The following is a 20,592-nucleotide window of genomic DNA, read 5'->3' as shown; positions in this document are numbered from 1 at the left end:
CTCCTCAGACTCCGGTTTTTATCTGCCGCAGGCATTTTCCTCTGCGCGTCCTTCCCGCCTGCCTTTTCTCCTGACCTTCTCCTCTCCGACCTCCATCTTCTTCCGTCGACATGATCAGTGCTACCTCGTTCTTGAATCATCCCGGTACCCGACCGCCCCGGTACCGCACGCCGTCCCCCCCGCGACGCGCCGTCGAGCCGATTTCGCCCTGCACCACCGCCGACTTCCGTGCATCCTGGGCCGACCGCGGAGTCCCCCGGGCTGCCACGGTAGATCGCTCTCGCTTCTCCCCGAATGATGGTCGATTCAAGATCGCGGAGGGGGGCGCTTCCCGGCGGTCCGGCCATGGCCGATCAAATTCCACCATCGATACCCTTGCGACCATTGCGTTGGCGACGAGCCCGACCTTCGCACCCCTCTCCTATCGCCCGTCCTCCCAGAATTCCGCGTCCGCCATGTCGCTGTTCCCATCCGAACCCGCCGACTCCGCCGAACGGCCTGCAAAGCGGCCGCGGTCGGAGAAAGACCCGTCGCCCTTCCACCAGCCCGCTCCGGCGGCCGTGCCGGACGCCGACTCTTCCGTCTTAGACAGCATGAAGACCGATGCAGAGCTTCTCTTGAACTTTGCGCGACCCTCGAATTTCCCTCCCATATCACATCCACCCAAACGCGTCAGTATCGATCAGTCATACCCCTATCAGCATGGCCATGATATGAACGGCCCCGCCAGGACGGCCTTGGGAGCGGCGCCCACGGGGCCGCAGGGCTACAGTGGTCCGGGCGGCGGAGGCGTCCCGCCCTCCCGCATGCGATCGCAGTCGGATGGCTCCACCGCCGTCTCGAGGCCCGTCATCCACGGGATGAGGCCCAGCACGAGCGCGTCCACGCTTCCGCCGATACCGTGGCAGGAGGAAGACGGGGGTGCTGAAGACCGGTGGGGCAACACCGCCATCGACGATGCGCCTGTGATCCACCCGGGGCCGACGGGGATGACGGGTCCCGACGCGGCGCCGATGCATCCGCCAATCAAGCGGGGCGACGAGACCGAGTCGCAGGCCTCCGGTCAGGCCAGCTGCGCCGCCTGCAACCTCGACCGGATCCCGGTGGACACGGAGGAACTGGACGGCGTGACGTGGATCAGTTGTGACGGCTGCAAGCGGTGGTTCCACATCGTCTGCGCCGGGTTCAAGAACGATCGCGAGATCCGGACCGTCGACAAGTTCATCTGCCGGGGGTGTCGGCCCGTCCACGGGCAGACGACCTTCGTCCGCAAGTCGTCCCGCGCCCGGACGTCCATCGACTATGCGGGACTGAACCAGGGCCTGGTGAAGGCCGCCTCCGACGCGCTGGAGCACCATTACATCGAGCCGATCCGCGAGGGCAAGATCCACTTTCTCCCCGAGTCCTTCCCGCGGATGCGCCCGGAGCTGGTCACCGCCGAGTACTTCGAGCGGGGCAATGGCATGTCCGAACCCATTGTCATCCCCGCCTGCTGGAACACCTGCGACTCGGTCCCCGCCGCCGATCCCGACTTTGACGCGCTCGCCGGCGACGCCTCAACCCAGGAGATGTTCGACGAACTGCTCGAACACTTGCCCGCGGACGACGAGGACCAAACTCTGGAGCCGGTGGTCGATTGCGGCCAAGACCAGTTGGACATGGTGCTCCCCCGCGGCTTGACCGTCCGGGCGGTAGCCGAGTTGTACGGGCCCGAAGAGCGCGTGGAGGTCATCGACGTCAAATCCCAGCAGGGGGAGGACCGGCGCTGGACCATGCAGAAGTGGGCGGATTACTACGAGAGCACCGGGGCCAAAGTCGTCCGGAATGTCATCAGCCTGGAGATCTCCCAAAGCAAACTGGGCAAGCTGATCCGTCGACCCAAGGTCGTCCGCGACCTGGATCTGCAGGATGCCGTCTGGCCCGCCGAACTCCAGGCCGTCGGCGAATACCCCAAGGTCCAGTTTTACTGCCTGATGTCGGTCGCGGACTGCTACACCGACTTCCACATCGATTTCGGCGGGTCCTCGGTTTACTATCATATCCTCAAGGGCAAGAAGACCTTCTTCTTCATCCCGCCCAAGGACAAACACCTGAAGAAGTACGAGGAATGGTGCAATTCGCCCGCCCAAGACGACACCTTCCTCGGCGATCAGACCCAGGAATGCTACCGGGTGGATCTCTCCGAGGGCGATACCATGCTGATCCCTTCGGGGTGGATCCACGCCGTCTGGACGCCGGAAAACAGTCTGGTGATCGGTGGGAACTTTCTGACGCGGCTAAATTACGGCATGCAGATCAAGATCGCCAAGATCGAGAAGGACACGAAGGTGCCCCGGAAGTTCCGATACCCGTACTTTCAGAAGATCCAGTGGTACACGGCGCTGCGGTATCTGGAGGACGACCCGATCCCCCAGAGTGTCTCTGACGCCTTCGCCCACGACGAGAATTACCGCTTCTACCGCGAATATCCCGTCTACTACGAATTCGGAGAGCGCGCCACCGATCACCCTCGCGGGTCCCCCGCCCACAACTCCCGCTTCTACTCTCAAGCGGAGTTGGAGGGTTTGCCGGATCTCGCCAAGTATCTCCTCCGGACCGCCTTGATCGCCAACGGTTATGCCATTGAGGGCGTGACGGCGGACACCCGAAACGCTATCCGACGCTCGATCCCCAAGGGCGTTGGAGACCCGGTGGAGACGGTCCGGGCCTTCGGGATCTGGGTGGCCTGGAAGCGGGGGAACGAAAAAGCGGCCAGCTGGACGCGCCCCGGCGTGATCGAGAGCAACGCCAAATTGACCCTGGTCGAGAAGAAGCCCGCTGGGAGGCCGAGCCGCCGCTCGGAACGCAATCAGGACAGCCAGCGCATGTACACCGAGCGACAGGCCGTGCAGCGGTTTCCCGAACCCTCCGAACCCCGCGAAATCCCCAATGGCCATGCCAACAGCGGCGGGCTCCCTCTCCCGTCGAGCAGCAGCAGTGTTCCCACGACATCGCACTCTTCAGGAAATCCTCCGGCCGAAGAAGCCTCCCCCCCGGTTCCTCCTCTCAAACCTCGCAATACTCCGCGTGGCTCTGGTCTGGGCCCGAAACGGGTTGCTTGCGATGCTTGCCGCAAGCGCCGCATCCGATGCCACCACAAGGATGGAAATAGCGACGCGATCTCGAGTAAGCAGATGACTGTTGGCGCCTTCGCGCCGGGGAGTCAAACCTCTCTGGCGCACGATGCCGCAACGGCTCTAAACTCCTTGGCCGCCATTGCATCTGAGGCAGGCCTCCCGGACGGCGGCAGTGGGGGGACTTTAGATCCTCTCGAGGCTGCCGCCAAATACGGTTCGACCGTCATGGTGACTCCGCATACGGCCAGCAGGTTTACGGATATTGGCCCGGATGGTACCAGTACCGGGAAGAAAGGACGCAGCAAGGCCTGTGACGACTGCCGCAAGAGCAAGGTTCGTACATGAGCATCCCCCCCCCCCCACCCTTCGGGTGCGAATCATCAACTAATGTGGCTCAGCGTCGGTGCATCCACGACGAATACGGTAGAATCGATCCGATCAAGGCACAGGAGCGCGCAAAACCTCGAGCAGCGGCGTCGGCGAAACGGCCTCGCCCAAGCGAAGAAGGACCTCTGTCAACCATGAATAAGAAACCGAAGCAGGAGAGCACGTCTCCCTTGATGCAGTCCGCACATCTCCACGGCAGAGGCGGTCCGATTCCGGATACTCTGGACATCCAGTCGTCTCGGCACTTCGAGGGGGCCGTGCCCTCCGACAACTCCCATGCAGACATCCCTTATCCCAATCCGGTCGCCGACTTGCAGCAAACGGACGAAATGGACATAGACAAAGACGTTGTCCTGGGACAGACGTCGTACGCATCGCCGCCCGCGTTCCAGACGGATCCCGTTGTCACGAAGGATGTCAATTCGACCTCGGTGTCCTCCAAGCCGACCAATTCGCTCGTATCGCCACCCACATCACAGGCCGACGAGACGGACATCCCCCACGAACATGGTGATGGTGAGGGGGGACACGGGACGATCATCCATACGCCGACATCCAGTTCCCGCCATTCCTCCCGCCAACCCCGCCATCTTGATCGGTACCTTTCGGAGACACACTCCAGCACCAAGGCGAATAAACCAGCAGCCCACCCCGCACCCCAGCGCCGTGCATCATTCAGCGCATCTGGCACACCCAAACGCACGACCACGCCGGGTCCTTCCTCAGGGTTCAAGAAGTCCTCATCGCGGCCGTCATCCTCCCACGCCAAGAAGAGCTTCTTCCCCTCAGCCGACAAAAGAGCCGATCGGTCGATGGCCTCGGCCGCGTCTCCGGGACCCTCAACTAAGAATCAGCAACATGAGAAGGCTGGCTCCGTTGACGGGGAGCCAGACGCCGAGAGTCTGCGTCTGATCCGGGAGCTGCAGGAGCAAGAGTTCGGACTGCGGAAACGGTCGACGCGAGTGTAGACGAAGCCGGCTGGCTCGCTGGGAGACATTTTTTTTGCTCTTCGCCACGACGTGATATGATTTCTTTTGTGCCATCTGTTGTTTTGCTCACTTTGGCTGGGGATAAGGCGTTTCTGGGATGGGGGGGGATCTGGTGGAAATGGGGCCTGGTGTCTTGTTCCCTAGTTGTTCCCTGGTTGTTTATGTTGGTGGCTGGTTTCTTTTAGTTGGCGTTTTTTTCTTTGGCTGGCCTTGTTTTTTTTCCCCTTTCTCTCGTTCTCTCTCTCTCTCTATCCTTCGCGTCATGCGCTCTCCTTCCCCCCCCCCTCTTTCTCTCTCTGCGCGCGCGCGTGTGGTGTTCAACCTCCTTCCGAACCCACCACGTGCGCTTTTCTAGCCTGTTGGATTCGGCGTTCACTGTGTCTATCTGGGAGTTCTAATCCTGATCGGTTGATTGTTGCTTTATTTTTCGCCCATTGTCTCGGTTTCCTGCGCTTCGATATCACCTTATTATTCCCATGGAAGTCTTGTTTATGCGTTTATCTGCCTGCCTGTTTACTTGATATTGATTACGGGGTGTCTCTATTGAGGTCTGTTGATGCGGTTCAATTTGCAGTGTGACCTGCTTTTTTTCTTCTCCTTATTTCTTGTCTTTTTCTTCTACTTCATCCTCCGTCTGTCTGATTCTAACTCCAGACCCTTATCTTATTTTATTCCATCTTTACATTCCCCCCCTCTTCCAATAATCTTCTTTCTTATTCTCTTCTAATGTTTACCTTATTCCCCCAGCTCAGCTCAGCTTAGCTCAACTCAGCTGTCTATCGATATGCCTGACTTTCTTTTTTTGTTCTTTCTTTCTTTCTCACTTTCTTCGACTTTCCCTTATCGTATCCATTTTCTTTCCTGCCCCGGTCCCTTCCGTCTTCCCTTCCGTCAAGTTAATTAGTTACTGGTGTGAAACGACTGTAATCAATCAATCAATCAATCAATCATTTCAATTGGTAATTCATTAACTTCTCATTCATTCTTTCATTCTTTCTCTAGTCTCTGGTTTTGTTACACCTTTATATTCGATCTTGTAAGGCTTGAGGTGGTTTTCATTTTTTTCAACTAGTCTGTCTACCTATCTATCTATCTATCTATCTAGGTACACCTACCTACTATACTCTTCGACCCTTGGTAGATAGTAAATAGTAGCTAGCTACCTATGTAGGAGAATGCGTATATGCTAAATCAATACTGTAAGATATATACCTCTTTCTTGGATATGCTTCAACTATCTAGAAAGGAAAGTCCCAGGTGGTGTGGAAGGGAGTGAGTAGATGCTAATGTGCTTGCCTGCTCACTTCGGACCTACAGTCAGGTTTCTAAGGAGTTAGGGTTGACAGAGTCGTGGCCTGACCATCTTGGTAGGGAACAAATGTTGTTGAGGCGGAGATGCTTGGGTAGGTAGTTAGGTGGTGTACATTGCTATCTAGACTTCACGTTTAGCTGCGATGTCACTCTGATCCGTCCAGACCTGTTATACTGCGAGAATCGGATCCGCTACATTATAGGGCATCTACAGGTACCGTAGATCGAGAACCTCACGCGTTGATGTAGTTTCCAAAATCATCATTCAAAGTCTTCACATTGAACACCGTATCTCCAAAACGCCATTATTGCCTTCCTACTAAGAGAGACGGGAGAAGCACGAACCCGCCCCGACAATCTTAAGAGCACTCACCTAGTAGAGAAAGCTCTTTCCATCACCCTGCACATAGAATTGATCATGTATCGCGTTTCTGTCATAGCCGTTCGTTCTCCAACTACCTCCCAGCCAACTAGCCATCTAGGCGATAAGAATGGAAGAAAGGATAGAGCAGTAAAAAAGAAAGAAAGAAAAACAAAAGCTCATGGGGTATACCCGACATAAAAATAGCACCAATAAGCAAGCCAAAACAGAAGACCCAGTCCTATGAAAGTAGGCCAGCCAAAGGAAATAATACCAGACGAGGCCCGACAAATTTAGGAAGGGTATGACGGCGGCGTACTGGAATTAGAACTGCAGCATGCGGTCTAAGAATATCGTAAGACACATTACCCTCTCTATGAGAGGTATTCTGCGGGGTCAGGGTTGACCCAACGCTTGGCCCGTTTATGCTCCCCAACATAATCCTTGATCACGCATGGACTCGTATCCGGTCCCTGGCAGACCTTGCGACGATTGAGGTGCTTGAACCGGGGCCCCATGGGCCCATTCACGTAATGGTACTGTCCTGCGAACCGATATTGTCGCTGGTCACCAAGCGGGTAGAACTTATCACCCCAGTGCCCCTGGAAGTAGAACCATCCCGTCGGGGAAGACGGGGTGGTCGTGGAAGCGCGCAAGTTATCCTCGCCAAAGTCATACGTGTACGAGTGAGAATTCAGAAGGGGATCCCACAGCGGCCCACGATCGGTCTGGTCGTGGAGCAGCCCCCAGGGCAGGATGTAGGAGTGAATGCCTGGGGTGGCATACATGGCATGGGTCCCCGTGGCAGAGTAGATGACCGGCTACGATCGATCATGGTTAGCATTTCCCGAGCGAGGTCCGCGACGGGATGGATGGGAGCTTACCCGTTCGCCGATCTTCTCAACGGCTTCGTAGCTATACGCCTCCCCTGCCGAGTGTGCACTGAAGAAGAGTGCCTTGGGCTTTCCGTGGTGGAATCGGACCAGACAGTGTTCCCAGTCCCCAATGTGGTTTCCAAACCGTACGTTCAAAACCACATTCCCGAGATTGAAACTGTAGAAAAAGAACCAGAAGGCGTCGATGATGCCGTTCCCCTTGTCCATCACCAGCAGGATGGCCGGTGCATCACTGCGGCCCTTGGATGTCTCGGCATGAATTGGTTCCCCGCCATACCGCTTTCGAAGCTCATCACGCACAATCTCGTCATCCTTGAAATTGAGGATGTCTTCTGGCTGAGGGTAGCCAAGCGCATCCGGGGACATACCGTCGAGGTCCTCGTCCGCTAGTTGTGCCGCGTCATACCATTTCGCCCGCTCCTCGGGGGTATCGTCCGGGATTCCTCCGTCAACGCGGCCATCCCAATCCGCCCAAGATTGTTCGACATCACCGCTGGGGCTTCTTGGGATATTCTTCTCGCCTTCCATCCAGGGAGGACGGTCCTCCACGTTGTCATTGCTGGTCAGGAACACAGGATAACCATCCTGCCACTGATTCAACTCATCCAGGTCCTCCAGAGAGGGGTGCTGCTCTTGGGACTGAATGGGAGTATAGTTCAGCGTCGGGGTGACGTGGTAGAGATGCTCCGCGATATCGCCCGGCCAGAATTGCTCGTCCGAGAACAGATGGACGAGAGGCGCATACCGGAAGACATAATCGGGGATGAGGCGACGGGAGCGTTCCGTCTCGTCCCACGTCTCGTCAACAGCGTCTGTCCCATTCCACCAATACGATCGCCACGGCTCAGTGTCATCTTCCTCGTCCGCTGACGAGGGGCCCCGCTGGCCGAAACGGGGACCAGCGGGGTGGAAATGAGCGGTCCCGCAAAGGCCGAGCCAGCGACAAGCTTTCCGGTCCAGCCAGGAGGGGGAGGACGCGATCCAGTGCTTCTCGTCGTTATCTTCGGCCGACCAGACAAATGCGCGCGGGTTGACGGCGCGGACCGCACTGTTGACGGTGACATACGCAATCAGCGACGAGAGAATGACGATGGCGGCGGTGGCCTTTTGCACCATCTGCTGTCCAAGACTGGGATGAGCCGCGAGGGCGGAGTCGGACGGTGACTGGGGATGACCGGGCCGTTCGACCTCCTTGGTCGCCGCGGAAAGCGTGGCGGAGTCGGTGGAAGCAATGACAGTCTTCCCGGTCGGGGTACTACCGTCAGGCCGAGAGACAATGGGGATTGTCAAGGAGGACTCCGCGGAAGGGATGAAGAGCAAAGGACCCGGAGCATGGGATCGAGGAACGGGATTACAAAATACAAAGTATAGAAACAAGGGAAAGAGATAGCAAGAAAAGCGAGACCATCGGGCAGCCAGGCCCGGAAGCAGAGGAGGAGGCCACACTATAATAAGGGAAGCGCGCACGAAGGCATTGTCCCGTCAGCAATGGTTGAGAACAGCTGTGGGAACAGCACGGTTACCGAGTCCAGCAACGAACTCTATGAGTGGGGGAAGGAGGGGGCGACACGGCCCATTGACACTGGACTAGGCTGAAAGAAAAAAAGAAAACCATAAAAAAAAAGGGGAGAAAAAAAGAAAAATTATGATGAAGGATACAGGGAGTTATGTGACAGATGACTGGGCAGGAAAGAAGGTGAGACCGGGAAAGACGGATGTGGTTTAGGATGTGTCGAGATAGTGGATAATTGGGAAGGAGGCAAAAACCAGAACAAGAATACAATAGTAGAAAATAGAAAATAGTAAGAAGTACAGTCTCAAAAGACCACAAGGAGGCAAGATAGTCCGCCAAATCCATTCTTGATGAATTGGAATGAATTGCAAGAAGGGGGGGAGGTGTAGAAAACGGAATGGAAGTCGACGGATGCATCTTGACAGAGCATCCAGAACGAGCGGCGATCAGCCGTGGCCCATTCTTCTTTCTGACTTGGCTTCCGCCCACTGCCGGGTGACCAATTATGTACGTACCAAAGATACGGGGTCACCGACGTAGTGGAGAGGGAAGAATGAAGCATGGGGCCAAGGATTAGAAAACGGAGGGAATTTCAACTATTCATGCCCCATGACAGTCCTAGCAGGGCACGCAAAGGGCAGAGAACAAAATTGTCAAATGAACGGCGACCACAACTCTTTCAAGGCCCAACATTAAGGATTCCAAATCACCAGGGAAAGGAAAGAGAGAACTCACTCAGGCTGGCTGATGGGGGAAACGGATGATCAGTCGAACAATGACCTTCTCAAGTATGAAGTAGAGCATAAAAATGGGTCCGACAATAGATAATATCGAGAGAGGGCCGAGCTGGTAGTCTTGATAGAGGATTGATATGCGGAAGGTTGAGGTGGTATTGATTTAGTTATGGTATCACCACCATCACCGCCGTCATTTCCCACAATAAAAAGGCGGGGGGGAGAGAGGGAGTCAAAGAGAGAGAAAGAGAGAAAATGCCGGAAGAGAGAGGCGGTGGTAAGGCTGATGTGATGTCGGTCAGTAAGCTCACACTTGTCGTACCTGAGATAAGAACAATGGACTGTGGTCGGTACCTATTGGATGCGGAGTCAGTCAGAGTGGATCAGGTCGGATGAGGGGGCGTCTGTTAAGTTGTTTCGACCGTGGAACCATCACCGTACCAAGAGCGCGGGGGACTCGATCATCATTCCAGTTCAAAGACAGGACGCCAAGGGGGTCTGTGAGTTCTCTCTTTCCCTCCCCTTTGTTCCCTCTTCAGATGTAATGACGGAATTGGGGAGGAATGGAGAAGTGGGGAAGATGACGACGGATGGAGTGAGGTTGATCAGATCGAATCCTATAGTTAGTTAGTGAGTAGTTAGTGAGTGAGTTAGTATGGTTTATGTCAGCAGGCCGCGAATCATCGGGACACGCTCGGGCCAATCAGAATCCACTGATCTGCAGTCCGTCACCGCCTCAATATGGAAGGTTTGCCTGAGGCTGGACTCAGGTGTCGTCAGGTGTCAAGGGTCTTGGCGGGTGGATCAAGCTTGTCGCAATCGATCCGCATCCCAGTATATGACTTTTCACCAGCTTAACTTTACTCACCGTATCCTTTTACCTATCAATCGAATGGATGCTGCCAGCAACCTCATGGAATCATAAACAGCTACCAACCTTGCGCTGACCATGCAGGCGCATCCAGAGCCAGCGTCGGTGTTGGATCCGGCCTTATTAGCGGACACTCGCATCCCATATGACCAGGATCTGGATTCGGACTACGAATATGAGTATGAATACGACGACCAAGAAACAGAGGTAGATCCCGCCGGAATAATTCTATCATGACTCAAAAATTCCATAACAGTCCAGCTGACCCGTGAACTTTTCCCCCGACAGACCTTCTACCTCAACCTAGACCTCACTTCTCACAACGGGCCCATTCGGCCACCGCGCAAAAGGCACGACCCTACCTCCTCAACCACCACCCCCACGCAATCCTCCTCCGCGTCAGCTTTACCACCCCAAGGCGACGAGAACGAGACCACCCTAGCAAGCACGGAAGTGGACCCGACCCCCGCAGAACGAGTACAAATCCTCGGTCTACACACGCGCAACCCCATCGTCTCCTACCAGAACCAAATCTTCAGCTGCTCCTGGGCCGACCAGATAGGCACGGAGCTGCTCTTCACCCATCCCGAGCTTGCGTCCGCGCCGGAGCCCGAGCCAGAACCAGAATCAGAGCCCCGAGCAGCCCAGATCACCCCGCTCAAACACACCGAAGACTTCGACCTCCTCGCCGCCAACAGCGTCAAAATCCTCGGCCGCAAGGCGAACCTCATCTCCAGCGCCGGCCCAGCAGGAGCCGTCCCCACCGACCCATCCACCACCTCATCTGCAGACGGCGTCACCGGCGGCGCATCCACCCCCGGGCCACCTCCCACCCGCAGAACAGGCCCCGCAAGCAACAACCCCAACCAAGCGCGGTTCCTAGATCGCCTGATCAGCCTCAAGCAAACCAAGGGCGAGACGGACCCCGTGCGCAAAGTCTTCAGTCTCAAGCGCACGCAGAACCTGGAAGACCGCTTCCGAGGCTGGGTGCAGACAGACGAGCAGCTCGCAGAAATCTCTCGGCTCAACGATGCCGCCACGCAAGGGAACACCGACGCTATCGCTCAACTGGAACATCTCTACGCGCAGATGGGAAGCCGAGAAGCCGATGAAGACGCGCCTCCAGAGCGTTGAATCTAGCCTAGCCCTTCACACCCGTGGCCCTTACTCGCCGTTACTCGGACATATGGCGATTCTAGATTTTCCTTTAGCCCACTGAAAAGTCCCAACTCCGACCATCCGTCGGCACTACTCCCAGCATCATGGGCCAATCGCCGATTATCGCCACCCGGCCGCATCCATCACGTGACACTATCCGCTGAACCGAGGATGTTCAGAACAGCCCAGCCTAGTGAGCTGCTGCTAGCTAGGTAATAGCATATCGCCGCGTATCGTCCGCCCGCGCGCCCGCGCGCCTAACAAACACCTCGGGCCTCGTTTCGCATGCGACATTCATTCCCACAAGAGTGTAGTAGTCTAGTCTACTACGTAGTAGGCTTCCGTTATTTTGTTTTCTCAGCCTGATAGCTGACCCCACCGAATATGACGGAACCGGTTTCCTTCGTTTGTTCGTCCGTTCGTTCTTTTGCCTGCCCATGGGATGGCGTCATGGTTTGGTGCTTTCTAGGTGACTCACTTTGCTGAGCCTTATGTCTCGTGGCGTGAGTGAAGCTTGGATTGAGGCTGTGGGAGAAATATTAGCTTATCTTAGCTTGGCTTCGCTTGCTTTTTCTCCTTTAGTATCTTCTTCCCACAGTAGGTGGCAAACGCTACTCTAAACCTGTCATATCGATAGCTATCCAATAATGATCTCTCGCGGTGCGCAGAGCAGACATGTCATGTCATGTCAGTTCGAGATAGTCAACTCAAAAGATATTGGTTAGCTTGTTATTGGCGTTATTGGTGTTATTGGTGTTATTGGTGTTATTGTGATAAGAGTGTATAATCTAATACCGTATCCCATTAAGAGTAAAAAACAAACGCATTCCATGACATTTGCTTTTCCGTCTTCCGCTTTTTCCTTTCCTTGCCTGCCCTTCCCTTCCATTTCCCATACTGTATCAAGACAAACAAACAAACAAACCCATGAAACAAACGCGCAGACCGACTGAAGTGGACACATCGCTAAAGAGAGAGAAACAACTAGAAAACAACAAGAATCCCATATCCATCTGTAGTAATAAAAAAAAAAGAGAGCTTAAGTGGCCAAACGAAAATCAAGCAAAGTAGGTCGCTATCAGACTTGTGCTCCACTGTCAAACCAAGTCGCTGAGAACAAGAAGTATCCGAATTTAAGCCCGTTTGGCATCTATCGTCGGTCCCCAGAATGATGTTGCGCCTTGCGATTCAACAGGAGACGGAGGCGGGGGTGGTGGTGGGAACTCCAGGTTTGCTTGAGGGTTGAGTTCGAGGTTGATGGACTTGGGGACTTGACTGGAAGCCATGATGGCGCGGGAGATATCTTGTGTGAAGGTGGAGGATGTCATGATCGTCGGAGGACTGCGACGAGGAGCGGCGACTGGGGTGGCCATTGTGATGGTTTGGAGGTTGATTATGAGTTAGGATTATCGTCGGGGTTGGAAGGTAGGTAAGGGTGGCGAGACCAAAAGTCCTAAGACAATTTGGGGAGGCGATAGAATCTGCCAAAGGAGGAGAGGAAGGGGTCTTTGAAAATATTGGGAGTCTGAAAGCTTGGTTGGTTAGTTCATTCTTATACACTCCCGTCATGGTTCGCGCATAGTATGATGTAGGTACTAGGTAGGGCTCCGATATACAAGGCTCCGGAAGTCCCCGAACAAGAGCCTTCCGCAGCAAACGCAGGGAACGGCATGGGGATGATGTAATTCCGATATGTTATTTTGATCGCAATTCTAGAAAGACTCACTTTTCAGTTTGCAATCAACTTTCTGTCAATACTGTGATGTAATGGGAGACGGCTGTCATCCACCGTAAACGGCTGGCAAGGAGACACGGCACGATGATATCTTCGGTATGGGCGTGAAAAAAAAAACAAGAAAGATGAAATCCGGTCGACAGAGGAAGAACGATGAATTTATGAGACCGCCCAAGTAATGCGCTGGGGTCGGTTTCAAAATACGGTGTAGGGGAAGGGGGTGGGTGTACGGGGGCCAGAGTGTCCCGGCTTAAAATAAGTATGGAAGAAGTGAGTAGTGGCGGTCGTCAGTGGTAACTCCGATAGGCAGAAATGGATGATTTGTTGTCAATCAAAGAGAAAAATAAATAAAATAATTAGAGAGAAATCAGGTGTGACGGAGAAGGGAGTGATCTCGGGCAGAGACAGTTGGCTATATAGCAGGATCGAGGCCACGACTCTTTTTATCCGGCTGTCGACGGTGCTGATAAACAAATAATAAAATCGAGACCGAAAAATAAATCAAGGATCCAAATCAAGCAATAACTGAACGAGATCAATTCCACTGCCAGCGATGCGTTCTATCCCTTTTGTGCCAGACGATCAATGAACCAATAGTCCCAGGAGGAGCGATCGTCTCCTTGACTAAAATCCCTAACTCCAACGCCTCGCTCCGTCTCCTCACTTCAGCACTTGTCGGGTATCCAGGACGAGGCGGAGTGTGCACCGACTAGTGTGGGTTTGTGTTGCATGCTTGCCACGACGACGGAACGGAAGTGCGGGAACTGGGGAAGTAAGTCCCGGTGGGGGGGGGGAGGCGAAGAACCGGCGAAGAACCGAAGGGATCCATCGATTCGGGGATAGGGAGGGGGCTAAAGGAACGGGGCGTTGTGGAATGATCAATGAATCATGGATATTATGGGGAAACGTACGTGTTTATGGGGTTCGGATTGTGGGGGGATGGCGGAAAGGGCAGGGAATCCGTCAAGGGGAGAGGAGAGAAGGGGTTGTACGTATCATTCAGGTCCCTAGGTTCAATATAGGTTGATAGGGGGTTCTGGATTTCCGAGATATTCTTGATATTTTGGATTTCCAGGAACTCTATGAAACCATCTGATTCTTGGTATCTGGATGGAGAAAGAATCAAAAACTCAACCTGTCGGAGTATTCAGCAACCTTTGATCGTCCGTTGCATCGGACAAAAGTACCTCAGGAGGTATTAAATACCTTAATTATTTACCTCAATACCGGCCTCAACAATCTAATAAATATCCAGGAGGGAGGATGGCTGGTGTGGCTGTTTTCAGTTCTACAGGGGTGCCACCCGCAATTCCGGGGTCTTTTCTTGTTTATTTATTATTCCATCTCTTTCTTGATATTGTTGTTTTACTTGATTGAATTTTGTTTCTTTTTTTCTAACCTTCTTTTGAATTGCAACTTTTTACGGAGTACTTTGTTTATTTATCTATTTTTTTTTTTTTTTTTTTTTTTTCCTTCTTTGATCCTCGGCATTGCTGTATAGGGCGATCCTCCGGGGCTAACCAGACTGTCGGGGATCAATGGCTACAGTGGCTAGACTCAGTAGACTCCCCGGATGTCCGTCATTAATATCCGGTCATTTTTATTTTATTTTATTTTTTTCCCTTTATTTATCCTATTATTTTTCTTGTTTTTATGTTTGATTTACGATTCCCCTATATCTTTCGTTATTTTTTATTCTTTGTTTGTTTGTTTGATATATAAATTAATCAGTATCACATGGTCCCGTTTACCCCTTCGGCAGGAAGCAGCCTGCTTTAGGTCCTGTGAAATATGATCTCTAACTTACGGCTGAAACCGTCCTTAGGCCTCTGCGCGATGGCTGAAAAGGAGCTACACTAGGTAGTACAGCACAGTTCTACGGGTAATTGACAATGACAACTTCCCTCCGGAGTATGGACACTCCCCTGACCTGTACTTGAGCTTAGCTGTAAATCATAGAAAGGTCCTTGTAGGATTCGCCTCTTGAGTGCTCGAGTAATGGGAATATGTATAGTATTGTCCTGTACACTTCTACCTTTGCATTTCCATACTCGTCAAATCTCACACTCTACAATCGTCCTTTTGCAGTACTATCTCGGAATGACTAGAACCATCTGCCCAGTATACCACGGAGGCTACTACTCCAGAAGCTGCACTCATATGTGATATTACTATACTCAAATTCTAGTAAGTACGTGTACAGCAAGTCCAACTCCAAAATTCCTTCGGAATGTACTAGTCAGAGCCAAAGTACGCATCCCCACTGGGATATCACATCTTTAAAAATGACCGTTACAAGATACATCACAAACTAGATCAGAGTGGCTTTTATACTGTTGGTTGCAAATGACAGAGAGGCACCTACCAATCAGATCAGATGGATCAGTTCTAGATGATTATATACTACACGAAATCAATGGGTTCTTTTTTTGGAAGGATATGGCCGCAGATCTATGAGAGCTGTGGGATTTAGAGCTTCTAGAGTTGTTCTATTCCCCCGTGATCTGGTGCCCGTAGACTTACTAGGTACTCACTAGAGATTAGTGGATTAGATATCATATTAGCGTGCACTTTTTATTCAATGTAACTGAGAAGCAATCTATCATTATACTTGGATTCCCAGAAATTGGGCTATGAACCTGTCGTTATGGCATGCCCTTAGTCAAAGAACTACTGGCCTAGCTGATCAAGGCAACAGACTGGGTCAAGTAGATAGATAAAGATAGCGAATAATCTGATTACTTGATATCACAAAATGGGTTTACTCGTTCAGGAAGAGGATGCGCATGGCTAGCTCAGCCAGGCTAATTCTGATCAAAGATGATGGAATGTCGGATCTTGACTGCGAGTTCTCAGAAACCGTCCATGATCCAGGTCTCAAGCTTCTCTTCGAGTGACTAGAAGGTTGATTCGGTTTTACCATGTAGTTGTATTACTACAGACGAGGTATGGATTTGCTTGCGACACTGCGAATAATAGAAAAATGTGAGAAATCAATATCCCTCCACTGTGAAACACGACAAAAGTGGCTAGTTTGAGGCAAGTAAACCCCAGAGACTTGCCAACGCCAACGCTGCTATCTTTCTATACCACCTGTCGCTTTCTTCCCGTTCTCAACAAGTCTCGACTTTTACTATGAAACTTTAGATTAAGATATCCAAGTATGACCGTTATATATTTACTCAAAGCCTGACAATCGGTCCGTCACCCGCTTGTTGAAATGCAGGCAGTTCAATCCCTGGGACTAATCTGGAGATCTAGACCTTTTACAGAACATCACATACATAGAATGCTGCAAGACAGCTACGCCACTAGGTAGTTGGTAGGCAGTACGTATATGTCTCTAGGTACGGAGTAGTATGCATTGAACCCTAAGTACCTAGGCTCGGGCACTCATCATGTTTAGAGTAACCTGATACGGGTTAGGTTGTTTCGGTAAAAGCCGAGAAACAAGCCGTATCCTGCGTGCCCGATGAGGTCTTTATGGAATATTCCCTCCCAAGGATCTTGGGGCCATTCCAGTAATTTCTGAATCCTCCACCACGCCATCAACAGGATGAGAGAAAGGGGAAGAGGGATATATCCACTCGGAGGGATACCGGACTTGTTCCATCCTGTGTCTTAACCATCTGCCATGTCTCAACCAGGAGGCTTTTGGTCAATTTTCGCGCCACTACTTTGCCCCATTGATCTTTCAAACCGATCCAGTCGGGCGTTGAGGACTCTATATCATTTCTTCAGGTTGGGGACGCCATCTTTCCGGACGGTTGGGATCTAGACTATCTTGCATAGTTTGTGGGTCAGACAGCAGAATCGGATTCTCTGCTGGGCTGTGCCGCCCCTGATCCTTCGCATTCTGACTGATCGCTTATCGCTTTATCTAGCTGTTATCAGACCCATCGGGTTGCAGGGATATGCGATGCTTGGCTTTATCAGGACATATTCAAAGTACCGGGGCAGTGGGGTGGGGTAGTCCGTATTGGAGAGCAGTGGGTGGATCGATCACCCCAGTGCGTTATCCTTGTTCGTACTTCATCATGCAGCCATGCTGTTGCCTGTATCCTATTTATTTTTTAGAATATATCATCTCAGAAATACACAGAACGACCACTTGGCCGCCAGTTGGCGCAGGTCACGAGGAAGCAATCACCGCCCAGTGAAAGTCAGGCGATGGTTGGCTTGATAGCTGGTGTCCAAGGGTATCCTCAATGCGCTAGATTTGAGACTAACAATTCTACTTGTGGCATTTCGCTTGTTGGGACGTGTTCGAACTTGTTATGTGTGTTGGTTGATGTTTAGGTCTAAGTCGGTGGCACCAATCAGTGAGTGTTCTAGATTGCCGTCTTAGTACCTACCTATACCAGGTACCTGGAGAGAGAGAGATATATATATATATATATATTCCCTGTGAAGCCAGCACTTCGTCCTTTGTCAGTAAAGAATATAATATATGCGGCAATTGATGAGTTCTGCTGTATTTATCTAGTACTAAATGACTTGATGCTCTCCACACATCAAAGCCCATACCTGGTTTTCACTGCTTCCCTGCATTTTCCTCTTTCTTCACCTTCCTATCATGGTTTTTTTTTTTTTTTGAATTCATAAAAAACCAGTTCTTCCTCACGTTTCTAAAAACATCATTCCATAAGAACTCTCATCATTACAACAATAATGCTAAATTGAATTGATAAATCCCTTCACTTGACACTCTCCTGTGTAGCTTAAGAGTGCTACCATCATATTAAGAGCATGTCCATTGAACAACAAGGTTCGTGGAGGTAGACCGCTGTTTATCAAAACAACTAGCACGACATGCGATGAGACAAGCAACCTGGCATGGATGCAGTAAAACGGCAAGCCAACTAAACACCTTGATGCTTGGGTACGAGGTATATATATGTCGGAACAAACACCTCAACACGTGGTTTTGTCAGTTGAGGGATTATGATATCCTTGATCTTCTGCCAAGCTATGTCTTGCCAAAATGCACTGATAATTCTCAATATTTAGTGAGACTAGTTTTGTCCAGTTTATTAATTTATTTGGGGTTATCATCAATTATTTTTCGTCTACCGCATAGTGCGCAATAATATGGTTGATTTGCTCAAGGCTGTTATCATATCTGCAGGATATGACCTGTCATATATTCTTGCTTTTGCAGGTTTGCGTTCGTGCTGATATCTGGGGTGCTACCTACTTACGGATTACTGTAGCTATCTACACTGCATCCTGTGTGTGGCATTTTGGTCTTGTGCAGTTCTAGTTCGGGTAGTATGCACATGGTCTGCCATCTTTGACCTGTTTGAGTAACTCAGCCCCAAAGCTGATTGGTAGGGAGTAGATGGTTATCTGAATTACAGTGCATGCAACTTTTTCCTCATAAAGGAAAAATAAAGCAAAATATAAACAAGGCATACAACGTGGCCAATGACTACAATCCCAAACCACATTACCGAAATCACGCAAAGCAGATACCACCTATCCATCCAACCATGACACTGACTTATGAGGCCATCCAAGCAGCAAATGGCGTCGTCACTCTCACCCAGCAATATAGACCCTCAATGTTGTGATCTCCAGGTCTATCGGTGCCTGCAGGAATGTGCACCCGTCCCTACCCTACCCTACCCCAGACACAATTGAAAGGCGTTCCCACCAACTAAGAGAACCCGATCGATGCCGAGCCATTACCGAATCAGAGACAAGACACCGAAGCCCACCGACCGCCTCGGACGCTTTGACGAACGACGTTGGAGAAATGGCTAAGCCGTCGGCGAGCGGGCCGGGTTTCGATTACCTCATATGGGGGGCGGACCCTTGACTAGACTATTTGACTGTTTGACTACTTTGACTTGAGTTGGGGACGGACAGTACAGTAACTCATTATAGGTACCTAGGGTGGATAGTATGTGGGCCCGGGCCATCGGGGGTTGCTGGTTGGGTCGTTGGGGGAAAGGGCCCTGGGGCAGGGGGGGGGGCAGCATATTAACACCGCGCCATTGGAAGCCCTGCGTTGCGTTGAAAAATTTCATGCGGGGCCAGACCCCCCCCGCCTTCGATGGTCTTCGATGCGTTGCGGATGAGGGTTTCCATGGGGTAATGGGAAATAAATCCCGGGGTTACAGATGAGTTATTTTAATAATGAGAACTTGGAATATGGAAATATCCCTTACTTGTTCCCAGTTAGTTGGGTTGCCAAGTTGCTACCGAGTTACTTTCCATGTAACGGGCTTTCGATGGGAGACTGGGGGCGGGATCACCCCGCAAGTACGGAGTACAGTACCTGGTAGACTGGAGTATAGTATAGACTATAGCAGACGGATAGGATAGACTCTGATCCAGGTACGGATCGCCGACCCCGCAGTCTGAAGTTTCTGCTTGATTTGATCATTTGGGTTGTTCATTGTCCTTCATCCCTTATGCATCTTTAGTACGGAGTCCTAGGTATGTATGTACTGGGTAGTTTGACAGGTCAGACTATGCGGTCAAATCCTATCCAATCCGTACCACCGATAAGAGGGTGAGATGAAGAAGAACCTGCACCAAGCACGACAGCCGAACTGACCACCCCAGGTGAGGCATTTTCTGGAGGTCATTACGCAGGAGAAATATGCAGAAACAATGGTATGCCACTGTTGGGGGGCATGATTTGCAGAGCACCAGCCACCATGACACATTAAAATGGTCTCCAGCCCTACTAAGTGGAGAGATCCATGACCGGGGGATATCAGCTGACTTGTATATTATTTCATTTGTATAGGGATCTATTTGTGCATTATGAGACATAGTATAGTAGATAGACCTGGAGACATCCTTGGTAAATATCTGACTGTATTCTGCCATTATGTCTTGGGATCTATTGATAGAAAGTGGCATACGATTGTTTCATTCCATCACGTTCGGTGAAAATTCTGATCTGGATGAGGCAATTTCTTTTAATTTTATTATATTTTCTAATATTAGTTTGGTATAATCAGAATGAATCCAAAAGTAGCACTGGTAAAGACCAATAACGTTTAACTGATGAGGTATTTTTCCCACTCTTTGCCTCTCCGCCCGCCAAGCCATTCCCCATTAGGCCACTCGCGGGGCCGCCTTCTGACTAAGGCTGGAATCGGTCGATGGGCCTTTCTGGCCATGATATCAGATCTCCACCGTCATTCTCTATCTGTAATTATTCGACGAGTAATTGAAAAGAGAGAAGAGGGGAAAAGAAGAGGAAAGGAGAAAATAGTACAGATAGCGAGTATAGGAAAAAACAAAGATAAATCCATGAGATAAGGAAAAAGAAAGAAAAAAAGAAGAGAACGTGGGAATGGATCAACCATGGAATCCGATCCACCTTGTCCATGACCGGGTTAGTGTAGAGGATACTCAAGGTGGATCGAGTGTCATTCTCTGCCCAGTGCCGACTAACGACTACCCTGGCCCCCGGACCGGTCAAGTCACCCCGTGCCTGGCCGATCGCATAGCACCGGATATGATGTCGTAACTTCATCCATCACATCGTCAACTTATATA

The 20,592-nt window shown here is 51.4% G+C and overlaps 4 protein-coding genes across 4 annotated transcripts; 2 read left to right on the top strand and 2 right to left on the bottom strand.

Annotated features, from left to right (window-relative positions):
- Positions 1-110: 110 nt before the first annotated feature.
- jhd1 ([Histone H3]-lysine-36 demethylase) lies at positions 111-4,471 on the top strand (the record flags this gene model as incomplete). Its single annotated transcript, XM_024816797.1, has 2 exons — positions 111-3,449; positions 3,515-4,471. The coding sequence occupies 2 exons, from the start codon at positions 111-113 to the stop codon at positions 4,469-4,471; spliced, it is 4,296 nt and encodes a 1,431-aa protein (XP_024669548.1).
- A 1,570-nt stretch (positions 4,472-6,041) lies between these two features.
- Positions 6,042-8,377, bottom strand: BDW47DRAFT_61720 (uncharacterized protein). Its single transcript, XM_024819443.1, has 2 exons — positions 7,049-8,377; positions 6,042-6,985 (listed from the first exon to the last, which is right to left on the bottom strand). Exons 1-2 carry the CDS (start codon positions 8,174-8,176, stop codon positions 6,539-6,541), a joined length of 1,575 nt encoding a protein of 524 aa, XP_024669547.1. The 5' UTR covers positions 8,177-8,377; the 3' UTR covers positions 6,042-6,538.
- Positions 8,378-10,256: 1,879 nt separating this feature from the next.
- BDW47DRAFT_119463 (TFIIIC subunit 6 family protein) lies at positions 10,257-11,312 on the top strand (the record flags this gene model as incomplete). The annotated part of the gene is made up of 2 exons (XM_024815352.1): positions 10,257-10,385; positions 10,467-11,312. The coding sequence occupies 2 exons, from the start codon at positions 10,257-10,259 to the stop codon at positions 11,310-11,312; spliced, it is 975 nt and encodes a 324-aa protein (XP_024669546.1).
- A 604-nt stretch (positions 11,313-11,916) lies between these two features.
- Positions 11,917-12,384, bottom strand: BDW47DRAFT_61697 (uncharacterized protein). The gene has a single exon (XM_024819442.1). The coding sequence runs from the start codon at positions 12,298-12,300 to the stop codon at positions 12,058-12,060; it is 243 nt and encodes an 80-aa protein (XP_024669545.1). The 5' UTR covers positions 12,301-12,384; the 3' UTR covers positions 11,917-12,057.
- Between the last annotated feature and the right edge of the window lie 8,208 nt (positions 12,385-20,592).

The sequence above is a fragment of the Aspergillus candidus genome (genome assembly GCF_002847045.1).
Source record: "Aspergillus candidus strain CBS 102.13 unplaced genomic scaffold BDW47scaffold_45, whole genome shotgun sequence".
NCBI lineage: Eukaryota > Fungi > Ascomycota > Eurotiomycetes > Eurotiales > Aspergillaceae > Aspergillus > Aspergillus candidus.
This window is presented reverse-complemented; position numbering and strand designations above follow the sequence as displayed.